Below are 12825 nucleotides of genomic sequence, written 5' to 3' on the forward strand. Positions count from 1 at the left end.
GTTGTGCATATTATCAGGGAGGGAACATCAATCAGCCTGCGGTTTTCCCATAACGCTGGGCAACATGTTGGAAAAACTTAAATGAATTAAAATTGAGTTTTATGTCATTTGAATGTTGGACAATAAGAGCTGTGAGAATGGACTTTTATTTGGGCAGTGGTGGCCTAGTGGTTAAGGAAGTGGCCCCATATTCAGAAGTTTGTCGGTTCCCGGTCCACAAAGGTGCCACTGAGCAAAGCACTGTCCCCACACACTGCTCCCCGGGCGCCTGTCATGGCTGCCCACTGCTCACCAAGGGTGATGGTTAAAAGCAGAGGACACATTTCATCGTCTCACCGTGTACTGTGCTGCAGTGTTTCACAATGACAATCACTTCACTTTCACTTTTAACTTCACTTATCCCCTCAGGGCTTGCCGTTGCTCTCGCGAGAGAGGGGGTTGGCGTTCAGAATGTTCTTGGAATTTTGCCTGCGCTTTCCACTCGATCAAATAAATAATTGCATTGAACAATAGTTTTTTGTGAGTTATGGTAAGTCACAACATCCAAGTCCGAGTCAAGTCTCAAGATGTTGAGGGCAGGTCTACAGTCAAGTCACAAGTCATTGTTTTTTGTATTAAGTCTGCCCATTGCTCACAAAATGGTGATGGGTTAAATGCAGATGACACATTTCATTGTGTGCACCATGTGCTGTGCTGTGTATCACAATGACAAAAATCAGTCACTTTCATGTCAAACTACAAAGGCACACAACGTCCAGCAGTGCCAACGGCAGCCACTAGTGGCACGGGTCAGTCACTGTCTTTTTCTCACTGTCAATAGGATCAAAACAAGCAATTTATCTATGCTTGTCTTTGAAAGACGTCCAAAATGGCCCTTCATTCTTCAAATTTTAAGAAAAAAAAAACTGTAACAAGTAGAGATGAAAAGAATCGATTTAAAGAGGTTTAAGATTACACAGGCTACATCTCTGATCTCTGAATAATTTGACTTTACTATATGGAGGCTGGAAGAGTCATCATGTGCAATATTATTTATCTTATATAATAATGATAATAATAATAATTATGTAATGCAATTATGTAATTAAAAAGCAAACGACAGATCCTGCAGTGCTAAGAAGCATTAGTTTACACTGAAGAGACAACCCATCCCTGAACTTTAGTGGGTAATTGTGAAAAGACAGCTAGTCACCCTCATGGCTGCTTATTCACTATTTTTTATTATACAGCATGTCCCCCCCAAATCCCCAAAGTTAGAGGGCACGGCCACAGAATGAAGCTAATAAATCCAGTTAATATCATAGCAACATCCTGTTGTGATATTCAGTGAAATTATTGTTAAAATAATTCTGTATGTTTGATAATGTTACTGAAGCTGAAATGCATTCAGAAGTGTTTTCACCACTTAAAATTTTAGAGTATACCTCCCCTCGGAACCCAGATCTCCTCTGTGCTGGGGAGAAAGCTTTTGATTGATGGTGCAATTATGGAAGCTTGCTTTTGGGGGTGTTTAAAACACTTTTTCCCCTCATTCTCTCAGGAGTACATTTTTTTAGTTCAACCAATTGCATAACAGGAGGCACTTTTATGAAAACGGTCTTTCAGTATAAGGAAGCCTGTCCGCTTAGAGAGCATTGCACTTAATCCTGATTGTGGCTGCTCCTTCAAATCTTTTTTTTTTTTTTTAAACCTGAAGCACACAAAGGATCCTCGAAGGATTCCAAATGTGTTGCCGAAAACATATTGCAGATGACAATTAGATGTTTCTGAATCCTTTAGCGGAGCTGCGTGAACAGATTGTGCTCTCTGCTCTCAGAGCCACCATTAGCGGGGGAACAGCTATGCCTCCGAAAGCTGGTGTAGAACAGTCTAATTGTCATCTGCAACGTGTTGTTTGCAACAGATTGCCATTAAACACACTTGTGAACCTTTGGGAATATCCAGTGCTACTGGCCTCTTTTTTTATGAACATTGATGCAAAAATCTCTATTAAAAGTAGCATTTACTCAGCAGCAAAAGCAGTGACAGACACAGGGACAAGGTGAATTTGTTCCTTTTAGTTGCCTAAGTAAAATTAATCTGAAGCCAATGAAATTCAATTATATAAGAAAAAATATTTTGGAAGCAGGATGATTCTGCAACCTGAAACAAATGCATAGCATTCTCATGCTTTATACCTACAAAGGGTTTCTTCCAGCAGGTCTACACCTCCAGGGCACAACTTATTCTTTCATGTTGCAATTAAAGAGGAAGGATATCAGGACGTAGGTGGCACTCTGTAGCTTCGCCTTGAAACCCAACAACCTGTTGCCTGCTTTTCACAGCCTAATTAATTAGAGCAAACTGCATTTCATGCTAGAACTTCAATGGGTCGGAACTAATTAGACTCATGGCCCTAAATGTACTCGACAGAGAGCTCTGGCAAAATGACTAAGCACTATGATTTAGGTGCGCTATTAGGCATTATGTGCAGGTTCATCCATGTACATGTATAGCTCACAATTACCTAAGAATGAACCACCAACCCACCAATATGGGTATATAAGACATTACAAGCACAGAATCTGCCTTAGTACACTGTGGAGGATAGAGTTTAAAGAATATTTAGATTAATTGTAACTTTCTTATTGTCTAACTTATGTACAGAAACTACAACAAGAGTGAATAAAAAGATTGTATTCATAGTTGGGGGTCCTAATGAACCAGAAACGATCACTTCATCGATGGTAACTTGAAAGCACGTTGTAAGTCACTCTGGATAAGGGCGTCGGCCAAATGCCTTAAATGTAAATGTAAATGAGTTCAATGGAAAAAGACCACTGACCATGGAAGTGCCTCTGATTTGCTGTAGCTGCTCCTAGACTATGATCATCTGAGCAGACTGAATTGTTTTCTGTAGCCGGCGCTAATGTGAGACCGGCCTACAACGTGCGCCTGTCTACGGGGATTTGCACATTTGTTGTCTAAGGCATCTGTAAATCTGCCTGCCTGTTTGGAATGCAACACTCAGCATGCACCCGGGGACCCTGGTGCATACCCGGCCAGTCACTGCTGTGTGCGTGTGTGTGTGTGTGTGTGTTGCCTTGTTTGTGTGGACACAGATTCCCCCACAAGGTTAAAAATGACAGGCAGCACCTGCATTATGGAAACAGGCTTTCTTTGACAACACACACGCTACTCGTGAAGTGACCACATTTCTAAATCTTACTTAATCATAATACTCATGACTTAAATGCAGTAATTAATTTAAAATATTCATTGCACTAAAAGGAAAAGTCTGCTGCATTTTTGTTTACGCTACTCGCATGCAAACTCTACTCGCATACTCGCACGTCTGACGTGCATGGAGCACAGGAGCGGCAACCAAGTTATGCTTGTCACTTGTGTCAACAGAAGTTGACTCGCAATAAACTCGTTTGAGAAAATGTACATGAATCGATATGAAATGTTGAAAGTTCAACATTTTTTAACTTTCTAACACAATGAGAACACCACACTTGATTCTGTAATGGTTTTAAAAATTACAACAAGCTTTATACATGAACAATAAAAGGTGAAGTGCATTAGTCTGGGACACATTAGCCACACGGATAATACTGCAATAGTTGCATACTAAATGTGTATGTTTGGCGATACGTGTACCGAGTTGGAGCAGTGGCACGCCCAGCAGGAAGAGGTGGCTCAGCTGGAGGCTGCCATGGCGATGAGAAGGCAGGAGGAAGAGAAGGAGAGACTGAAGAAGGAGCAGGAAAGGGAGCTGGCTAGGAGGACACATCAGAAGGAGCAGGTAACTTTGCACCGAACTCTACCGTTCCCCTTTCCACACACAATGCAATTAAATGGCGACCCAACAAGATTTAAAAAAAAATCTTATTTCAGGCTTTTTATTGAGTTTACCTGCTGGAAGTGCTCCATCGCTTCCCCAAGGCAGCAGGAGAGGCAGATTTGAATAGTTTTGTTTATTTCGCTCACTTTCATTAGTTTGATTAATGTTGTGTTGGATGGGATGACACCCGAGGGTGTGGGGGCTCTCCTCCACCTGAGTGGCGAGGCGAGGGCGGGCGGTGACCCCTCGTTCCTCTTTGCTGGTCTCCGTAATGAAGTCCCTCTGGAGAGACTTCCTGTTAGCGCCTGACAGCTTTGGGGAAAACCACTGATTAATGATGCTGTTTGGTCTGAAATGGATTACGTGGACCTCTGCTGAGTTGTCTCACTGACAGTGGAACATTATTACGTTCCCGACAGGTTTTTTTCTACTGTCACAATCAATAGGACATGACAATGCCAGAAGATAACTTCCTGCTCTGAGTGTTAATTATGTTCGTTAATGTAGTATTTTGTTGCAGTGACGTTATTGAGGGTTTTTGTCAATCCCAGAGGCAGAACAAACTCTATTTCTGTGCATAAATTACCATTTTTTCCCCCACTCTACGTTCAGGTAAAGCAGTATAATGAGGGGAAGCAGAGGCAGCGAGAAGAGGAGGAGCGCAGAGATGAGCTGAGACTGAGCGAGCTGCGCAGAGCCATGGCGGTTCAGGCCGGGAGAGATAAGCAGAGGTGAGTCTCAACAGGCCTCCGTTCCACCCACCGTCTCAAGGACACATGGCCGTTCGGGATTCACCATCTCCCACGTCAGCAAGACAAAACCGCTGCATCAGGGCCTTTTCAGTACAATGATTGCAATTAAAATACAAATATATGCGCCTCTATCTTCTTACCCACCTGTGAAATTGTCACTAGCTGCCACGCCACCGTGCTGCCCATTTACAATACAGTTACGTAAAAAAATATGATAATAGTTTTATAATGCAAAATTAAGATTTGCCTGTTTTTTGTGGTTATGCATTAAAAATTATTCAATTTTTTCGTGCATGGCCCTTTTTTTTTTTTTCCGACAGAGATGCCTGTTCATACGCTCTGTGGCTTTAACAGTAGGCCAGGCCATTTGACCATTTCTGCATAATGCTGACAGGGTCAAAGTCTAGCAATCCCTCAAGCGCCGCCAGACAAATGAAATTAATTTAGCCGAAGGAGATAAATAAATAAAAGTAAATGGTTGCCATAATAAGCAGACTTGGTGATCACCCAAGTCGTTCCTCTAAATACTGGGGCTAACATTCTATATTAAGCTCTCCCTATTATTACCCCCCAATTCTGTGTCAAATTCATGTCGAAGCCATACACTTCTGCACTTGTTTGCATCATGGAGCCAATTACATTTTATATTTACAGCATTTACCAGAAGCCCTCATCCAGAGCGATTTACAATCAGTAGTTACAGGGACAGTCCCCCCTGGAGACACTCAGGGTTAAGTGTCTTGCTCAGGGACACGATGGTAGTAAGTGGGGTTTGAACCTGGGTCTTCTGGCTCATAGGCGAGTGTGTTACCCACTAGGCTACTACCACCCTCCGGTGGTGCACATGCTGTGCCCAGTGCTTGGTGTGATTCACTTTAAAAGGTACCATTGTCCGACATGCGTGGGCCGAGTTACTTTCTGTCACATGCCTGTTCAGCACTAAAAAACGCAGCAGCGTGCCGCACACTGTAAAGTACAGTAGGTGCAGGGTGATGATGTCAGACTGATGTATAGGGTCCTTTTCTCCCTTTCAGGGTGCAGTTCCGCGAGGAGCGGCTGCTGCAGCGCCGAGAGGAGAGAGAGGCTCGGCTGCAGGAGAAGCTGAAGGAGGAAGAGGAACGAGAGGAGCGGCTGGAAGCCCTCTGTAACCAGGTGACATGCCTCACTCGCTCACAGCATGAACACTGATTTAGAGTCACCAGGTCAAGTGAAAAATGATTTTTATTTTATGCCGACATCATCTTAATACATAGTGAAATGAGACAATGGGACAGATGGTGCCACACAAAAACCTGGCAAAAGCAATACCTATACATGGAAAGGAGGGGGGCATGATTTTGATGCATGGGCCTTGTTCTCGCAGCTCTGGTGCTGCACTTCCTGTGTTGCTGCTGCCACCTACTGTTTACATGGCAACAAAGGCACTAGAGTGGTCATTTAATTACATTAAGACTTATGTAATTACATTGAAGGTCAGTTTCCTGTTCATGTATTAAGTGATTAGGTACCGTGAACAGGAAACTGTATAGTTTATACATACAGTACAGGCCAAAAGTTTGGACACACCTTCTCATTCAATGTGTTTCTTTATTTTCATGCCCATTTACATTGGTAGATTCTCACTGAAGGCATCAAAACTATGAATGAACACATGTGGAGTTATGTACTTAACAAAAAAAGGTGAAATAAGTGAAAACATGTTTTATATTCTAGTTTCTTTGCTCTGATTCCTGCTTTGCACACTCTTGGCATTCTCTCGATGAGATTCAAGAGGTCGTCACCTGAAATGCTTCTCCAACAATCTTGAAGGAGTTCCCAGAGGTGTTTAGCACTTGTTGGTCCAGCTCACCCCAAACCATCTGGATTGGGTTCAGGTCCGGTGACTGTGGAGGCCAGGTCTCCACTTTTTGTTAAGTACAAAACTCCACATGTGTTCATTCATAGTTTTGATGCCTTCAGTGAGAATCTACCAACGTAAATGGTCCTGAAAATAAAGAAAACACATTGAATGAGAAGATGTGTCCAAACATTTGGCCTGTACTATTTATGAAAATGATTTATTACTGACTGTAATCCACCCATCAATATTAATAACATGAATAACCGTGATGCATTAAAACATTCACAGCAGAGGGGGATATCATCTACAATGCACTGAAAAAAGTGAACACTGACTAAACTTGACAAAAGAATGTTAGTTTGTATACGAGTACGGTAATGAGAAAAAAACACATTAAACAAACAATAGGTATGGTGTACTTTTTTTCAGTGTGAGAATACTGCAACACGCAGCATCTTTACTACATGGTGGATGAACAGCTGTCAAAGGATAATTTCTCAGAACTTGTAAAAGTGTAATGGATCTGCTGGAATGTGTCCTGACGAGTCAATGCTTCAGTAAATAGGTGGCAGCTTATCACCAGAATGCTTACAGAAAATATAACTCACATAAGAATCAGCCATTTAAAAAAATATACCGTAATTTAATCTCAGGTTTATCCTGCAGCCTGATTGCTTTTTTCAGTTAATCTGACCCTGAGCAGCATTTACAGCATTTATCAGACACCCTTATCCAGAACGACTTACAATCAGTATTTACAGGGACAGTCTCCCTGGAGCAACTTAGGGTTAAGTGTCTTGCTCAGGGACACAATGGTAGTAAGTGGGATTTGAACCTGGGTCTTCTGGTTCATAGGCGAGTGTGTTACCCACTAGGCTACTACCACCCTTTTCAAGTTTATCCAGTGTTCACTTTATACTGTGTAGTTATGCAACACACAATATGTCAATATATACTGTCAGATTTCTTTATATTGTGTTGATTATATTAATAACCTTTTAATGGTTGCTCTTTTAAGGTGGCTGTGGTAGCAGAGGCAGACCCAGAGAGGATGATGGGAGCTACCAAGGCCTGGAGGGGCCATCATCACCCAGAGGAAGAAGAGGAGTTTGTGCTCCAGCGGCCGCTTTATCCGCTGCACACGTACACCGAGACACAGGTGACACGCACACACCTTTCAGCACCACTTCCGGATTCGTCCGCTTGTTATTTATTGGCCAGCGTGTTAACGTTTCGCAAGGGTTAATGAGCAGAAAAGAAAGCCCTTTGAATTGCCCACAACAATGTTTGACCAAGGCAGAGGTTATCCTCGTATGGCGAACCTTTACACTGCCTCTCCCAAGGCCAAACAGTGAGTCAGCATTCGTCAGGGTGGAACATTCTGTCACGGCCAATGTAGAGTTTCATAATGAGCGACGGACACTTCATTCAGGGAAGGGTGAGGAACTGCTGCTTGGAGAGGTGACAAAAAGCTGCCGCGGTGGACGGAACAGGACGCACTCGCGCGACCCACGGTACAGGGGGTTTAATCCGCGAGACGTGACATGACACCAATACAGCAACCCCACCAGGAACCGACACAAACAGGGAAGCTTTAACATGCATGCACAGGAGAAAACAACGGGCAATCTCGGGAACACAGAGCGGACATGAAACTCCGGTCCGGATTCCTCCTTCCGGGCTGGATCCTGTCAAAAGCATAAATCTGTCCAGAAAAGATGTTTCTACATTCCTTAGCTGGTTTTAAGCTGGTTTTTCTACACACGGTATTTAAGATATCTCTCTTGCTCAGGGACTGCATCTTATTTCATTGTACTTATTACAATGACAATAAAGATACACTGATTCTGATTCTTCTTCTGATTCTTTTCATTTTTATCCATTTTCCTTTGAACAGCTTATTTGAATTATGAATTAATTGATAATATAGCTCTCATCATGGGTATATTTCCTGGATATATATATATATATTTATTTAATACAGTCATTTGAAAGTGGACTGCTCTGTGTCACATGTCATTACAGATCGTGTCTGATCCGCGGGTGAGGATCGAACAGGCCCTTCGGGAGGCAGGTCTGCACAACACCCTCTATGCAAAAGAGGTCCTGTCCAGAGTGCCGCCCCCCAGACCGCCACGACGGGACACAGAGTCCACAGCCTTCAGGTCATGACATCGTTCACCATCGTCCTCCACCGTCCTCAAACGTCCTCAAACGTCCCCGTGACAACACTGGCTCGCCAGCTTGCCTGCAGCTGACTTATTAATGTTTCACTTGTATTCCGAGGCCACATCATTTCTTTTGCATCGTCCCTCATTATTGCATTACCTTTTGATAAATGGCCCATTTGCCAAGGAGAGAACAACTGTTTCTAAATTTATTTGAAAGTAAATATGATGAAATATTTATTTGGAGTGACGTTGTGCATTAAGCTGTCTCATGACATGAAATTCTTGTCTTCCAAATTCACTTTATGATTTAGTAATGAGCTCGTTTACTCGGCGATGGTTCAGTGCGCTTCAGTGTGGTCTGGCTCTACTGATATTAAGAAACAGAGACAGCATTTCTCAGGCAATACCTTTTTATTCATTTTTTTCATACTTCATTTGTGAATGCTTGTGCAATTGTTTATGCAAATGATATATGCTCTTAATTATTATTTTATGCATCTTCTCTAGAATAAAGAAAACGCTCACCTATCACAACATCAAGGCATCTTTTTGGTGGGTGTGGTTTTGTGTTAATCATTTACAGAATTAGTTGTGTTTCTTTAAAAAATGTCTCTTAAAATTAATATAAAAACAAAACCTTAATGACATAAGTGCAATTATTTTACATACGTTATTTAATGTGCGATTATTCAAATATACAGTACATACACATGATCAGTTTGTAGTCCCAAATATGTGTTTCTGAAGAACAAAGCACCAAGTACTAGTAAATAATAAAACCATGTTGAAATCTAAAGATGTTATCTGTGATTAGAGTAGCAATTGCACATCTTTTGATCAGTGTGTGATTGTGAGGTAGAGTGACCCACAATAACATTAATAATAATAATAATAATAATAATAATAATAATAATAAGAGGGAGAAATGATGATAATAATATAGTTATTACACTGGCCATAAAAGAACCACTTGAAACCATTTTTCTTTGTATATACATATCCACAAGTCATGTACATCGTAGCCCAGGTGTGGCTTCACTCAACCAGTCCTAGACTCTTCTTTATGAAACGGGCCACCAGACACTGGGGCCTCTGCTGGTACTCCACCAGAACGTCGTGAGGGGTGGAGATCTGGTCTCCCTGGAAACGGTCCAACAGCGTCACGCACACCACGGCGGCTGCAACAGAGCATCCATGAGTGGCACGAATCGCCTGCTGTACGCACCAGAAACAGGACGCCATCACGTACCTCTGAGGTCACAGACCCGGCACATGGCCGCAAACACAGTGGACTCCATCTCGATGTTCCTGACGCCGGCGTCGTAGGCTTTACTCAGGTACTCCAGCTTTTCCTCGGTGGAGAAGGAGCAGAGAGCCCCGTCCAGGCGGCCCTGACCTGGCGGCGGAGACGGAAGGTCGGAGTGACTGGACACATTTCTGTATGGGGCCAGGATTATTAGCTGAAGCGCGAGAAAGATACCTTCGTAGAAGTCGTGGGTGCACATGGTGTGGCCGATGACGGTGGGCTGCTCAGGAAATGCCTTGGAGCACAGCAGCAGCTCTCCGGCAAGACCCTCGTCCAGCTCCGTGCTCCTGACAATCACCTTCCCCAAGACCACCTGCTCGAACTGGGGCCGGAAGAAGCTGTCCACTGCGTGGTCTGTGATGACCACGGTCCCCGGGGACAGACCTGCAGGTGGAGCAAACCGAGGCCAGATTAGCACCACCGACGGCGGGAGGAGCCGGGGGCTGAGCCATGGACGCGTACCGATGCCGCCTGAGGTGCCGATACGGAACAGGACGACGTCGCGGCAGTGGGCGTGGTACAGCAGCTTGATGAGCTCGTGAAGCATGATGGAGATGGAGGGAACTCCCATGCCGTGCTGAATAGGCAACAGGAAAAGAACCAGAGTCTGTAACTCCCAATAATCCTCACCAAACTACTCCAGGTGACACAATTCAACATTCTATGGTTCTTCTAGAACATACGTCTCCGGAACAAAAACACAAAAAGACCCATTCTGTTTTTCCACTAGCCATTTCGTGTCTATTGTTAGTTGAATTTCAGTTCCAGCCCACCATCAAGAATTCAACCCTCCTTTTTCTTTCTGTTTGAACCATTCCTACTTTATTAAGTATTATTATTATGTTCACCAGTATATTCATTATTTTAATAAATGTTATTGTAGAATGAACAGAAGGGTGACCCCCTGGACCGCCAACTTACGCTGATGGACAGCAGCGGGCCAACTTTGTACATGGAGTATCGGTCCGTCCCCTCGCAGATGTCCCTGATGTCCCCCACGTCCCCCAGCAAGCCCAGCTCCTGGTGCATGAACTGGGCGAAAGCCCGCATTCGGTTGCCGCTGCCTCCAACGCACACAAACTGCAGGTGGGGCACAGATTACAGGCTTCGTCAACCCTGTTGGTCATAAGATGCGGATAGCATCCCCCCCTCGAGAGATCTCGCAAACCTTGACGTCCCCGAACATGCGCGGCAGGTCGTGAGTCTTGGTTCCCAGGTTGAAGTGGTAGAGGATGTCTTCTTCCATGGAGTCCAGATGAGGGTTCTTCACGTGGACCTCAGTCCTGGGTACAGGAATTCCACAGACATTACTCATCTGTTCAACGCAAGGCTCATTATTCTAAATGAAAGCAAAGTAATTACTTACTTGATATAATCATCATGCTCATTTCCCATGCAGTTTAATAAAATGGGCGCCATGCCTGCAGTTCTCACTGTAATAAAATTATATATATTTTTTTCTTCTTCTTCCTCCTCCTTCTTCTCTCGTCGTGGTCGTGTTGCAGTCGCCTCACGCCGCCACCGCTGTTTCTGCTGCGGGGGACAAATAGAAAGTTCCGGGCCTGATATAGTGTTGACCTGTTGAGCCCCCCCCTGCGGTGGGCTGATTGGCTGAAGGGGGAGGTGTAGTGTCTCCACACGTTACCGTTCTGGAAACACACCGTGCACAGACACAAAGTCTCTGAGCAAACAGTCCACGCCGCTGGCACTGATCCTACACACACACACACACACACACACACCTTCTCCCCGTCAGAACATGTGATGCCCGTCTGACATGCAGAGTGTCCGGTCAGATGATTAAGTAACTCTTCTCTTCTTCGTCTTCTTCTTTTTATTTTTTTTTTGGAGCGATTATACTGCTATTCGGTGTCGCAGCCTGCGTCGGTGTCACGCAGCCAGCGTCGGGGGCACGGCGTACTTTTCCAGCGCCGTCCTGATGCGCCCGGCCGTTTATTTGCCAGAACAAGAACTTCAAAGTACGTCGTGCAGCCCGGCCCCGTTGTTTGTGTGGCTGTTGGCTCGGGCCTGTCTTCAGCTCGGTAGTGTAGGCCGTTACGAGGTTAAATTGCACCGTTTGCGTGCGAGTGCAGGATTCGACGCATGAAATGACACACAATGACATCGGTGTGTGTGTGTGTATAATGAAACCAGGTATAACATCTCAGTTTGTTAAAAAGCAATTTACTAAGCACAAAAGAATTCAACTTCAAATAAAAAAAAGACAAAATCAAGCCATCAATTATGTAAAAAAAAATGTGCCTGAGTCTGTGTAAACATTTCATCACATTCAGAAAAAAACAGCTTGCAGCATCAGGTCATCAGAAATATATATATACGTGGTTTTAATTTAAATAATGGAATAACAAATGCTTTAGTACAACTTAGGTTAATGTTAAATACGTGCACACACAAACACACACCTACACTGAAAAAAGTGAACACTTACAAAAGTGCCACACCTAATATTTTAGCATTGAAATGTAATGTAATGTAATGTAAATAAACAGGTTACAGCAGGTTTGATTGGTTTATTTACATTACTGCAATGCTAAAATATTAAGAGTGGCAGATTAATGACATTTGAATGAAGTGAGTGTCATTGTGATACACTGCAGCACAGCACGCGGTGACACAACGAAATGTGTCCTCTGCATTTAACCATCACCCTTGGTGAGCAGTGGGCCGCCATGACAGGCGCCCGGGGAGCAGCGTGTGGGGGCGGTGCTTTGCTCAGTCGGGATTCTAACCGGCAACCTTCTATTTACGTGGCCGCTTCCTTAACCGGTAGGCCACCACCGCCCAACCGCTAAAGTGTTCACTTTTTACTGTGTATGGATGCACTAATAAAATAAACCGTAGCTGTTGTTTGCTTAATGAGATTTTTCCTCATTACACTAGTTAAAAAATAACAGTTTGCTCTTTTAAAC

At 43.8% G+C, this 12825-nt stretch overlaps 2 protein-coding genes across 3 annotated transcripts in view; one reads left to right on the forward strand and one right to left on the reverse strand.

Moving 5' to 3' along the window:
- LOC114797338 (coiled-coil domain-containing protein 148-like) overlaps window positions 1–9162 on the forward strand; it is a 30360-nt gene extending 21198 nt beyond the window's left edge. For both annotated transcript variants that reach the window (XM_028992185.1, XM_028992186.1), the window contains 5 exons: window positions 3647–3787; window positions 4439–4557; window positions 5613–5730; window positions 7437–7577; window positions 8444–9162. In XM_028992185.1, the coding sequence (XP_028848018.1) occupies window positions 3647–3787; window positions 4439–4557; window positions 5613–5730; window positions 7437–7577; window positions 8444–8590 (666 nt within the window). In that variant the 3' untranslated portion in view covers window positions 8591–9162. The remainder of the gene's footprint in view (window positions 1–3646; window positions 3788–4438; window positions 4558–5612; window positions 5731–7436; window positions 7578–8443) is intronic.
- Window positions 8982–12609, reverse strand: upp2 (uridine phosphorylase 2). Its single transcript, XM_028992187.1, has 7 exons — window positions 11262–12609; window positions 11064–11178; window positions 10817–10975; window positions 10358–10472; window positions 10070–10279; window positions 9839–9985; window positions 8982–9767 (listed from the first exon to the last, which is right to left on the reverse strand). Exons 1-7 carry the CDS (start codon window positions 11312–11314, stop codon window positions 9625–9627), a joined length of 942 nt encoding a protein of 313 aa, XP_028848020.1. The 5' UTR covers window positions 11315–12609; the 3' UTR covers window positions 8982–9624.
- Between the last annotated feature and the right edge of the window lie 216 nt (window positions 12610–12825).

The sequence above is a fragment of the Denticeps clupeoides genome, chromosome 9 (assembly GCF_900700375.1).
Source record: "Denticeps clupeoides chromosome 9, fDenClu1.1, whole genome shotgun sequence".
Lineage (NCBI taxonomy): Eukaryota > Metazoa > Chordata > Actinopteri > Clupeiformes > Denticipitidae > Denticeps > Denticeps clupeoides.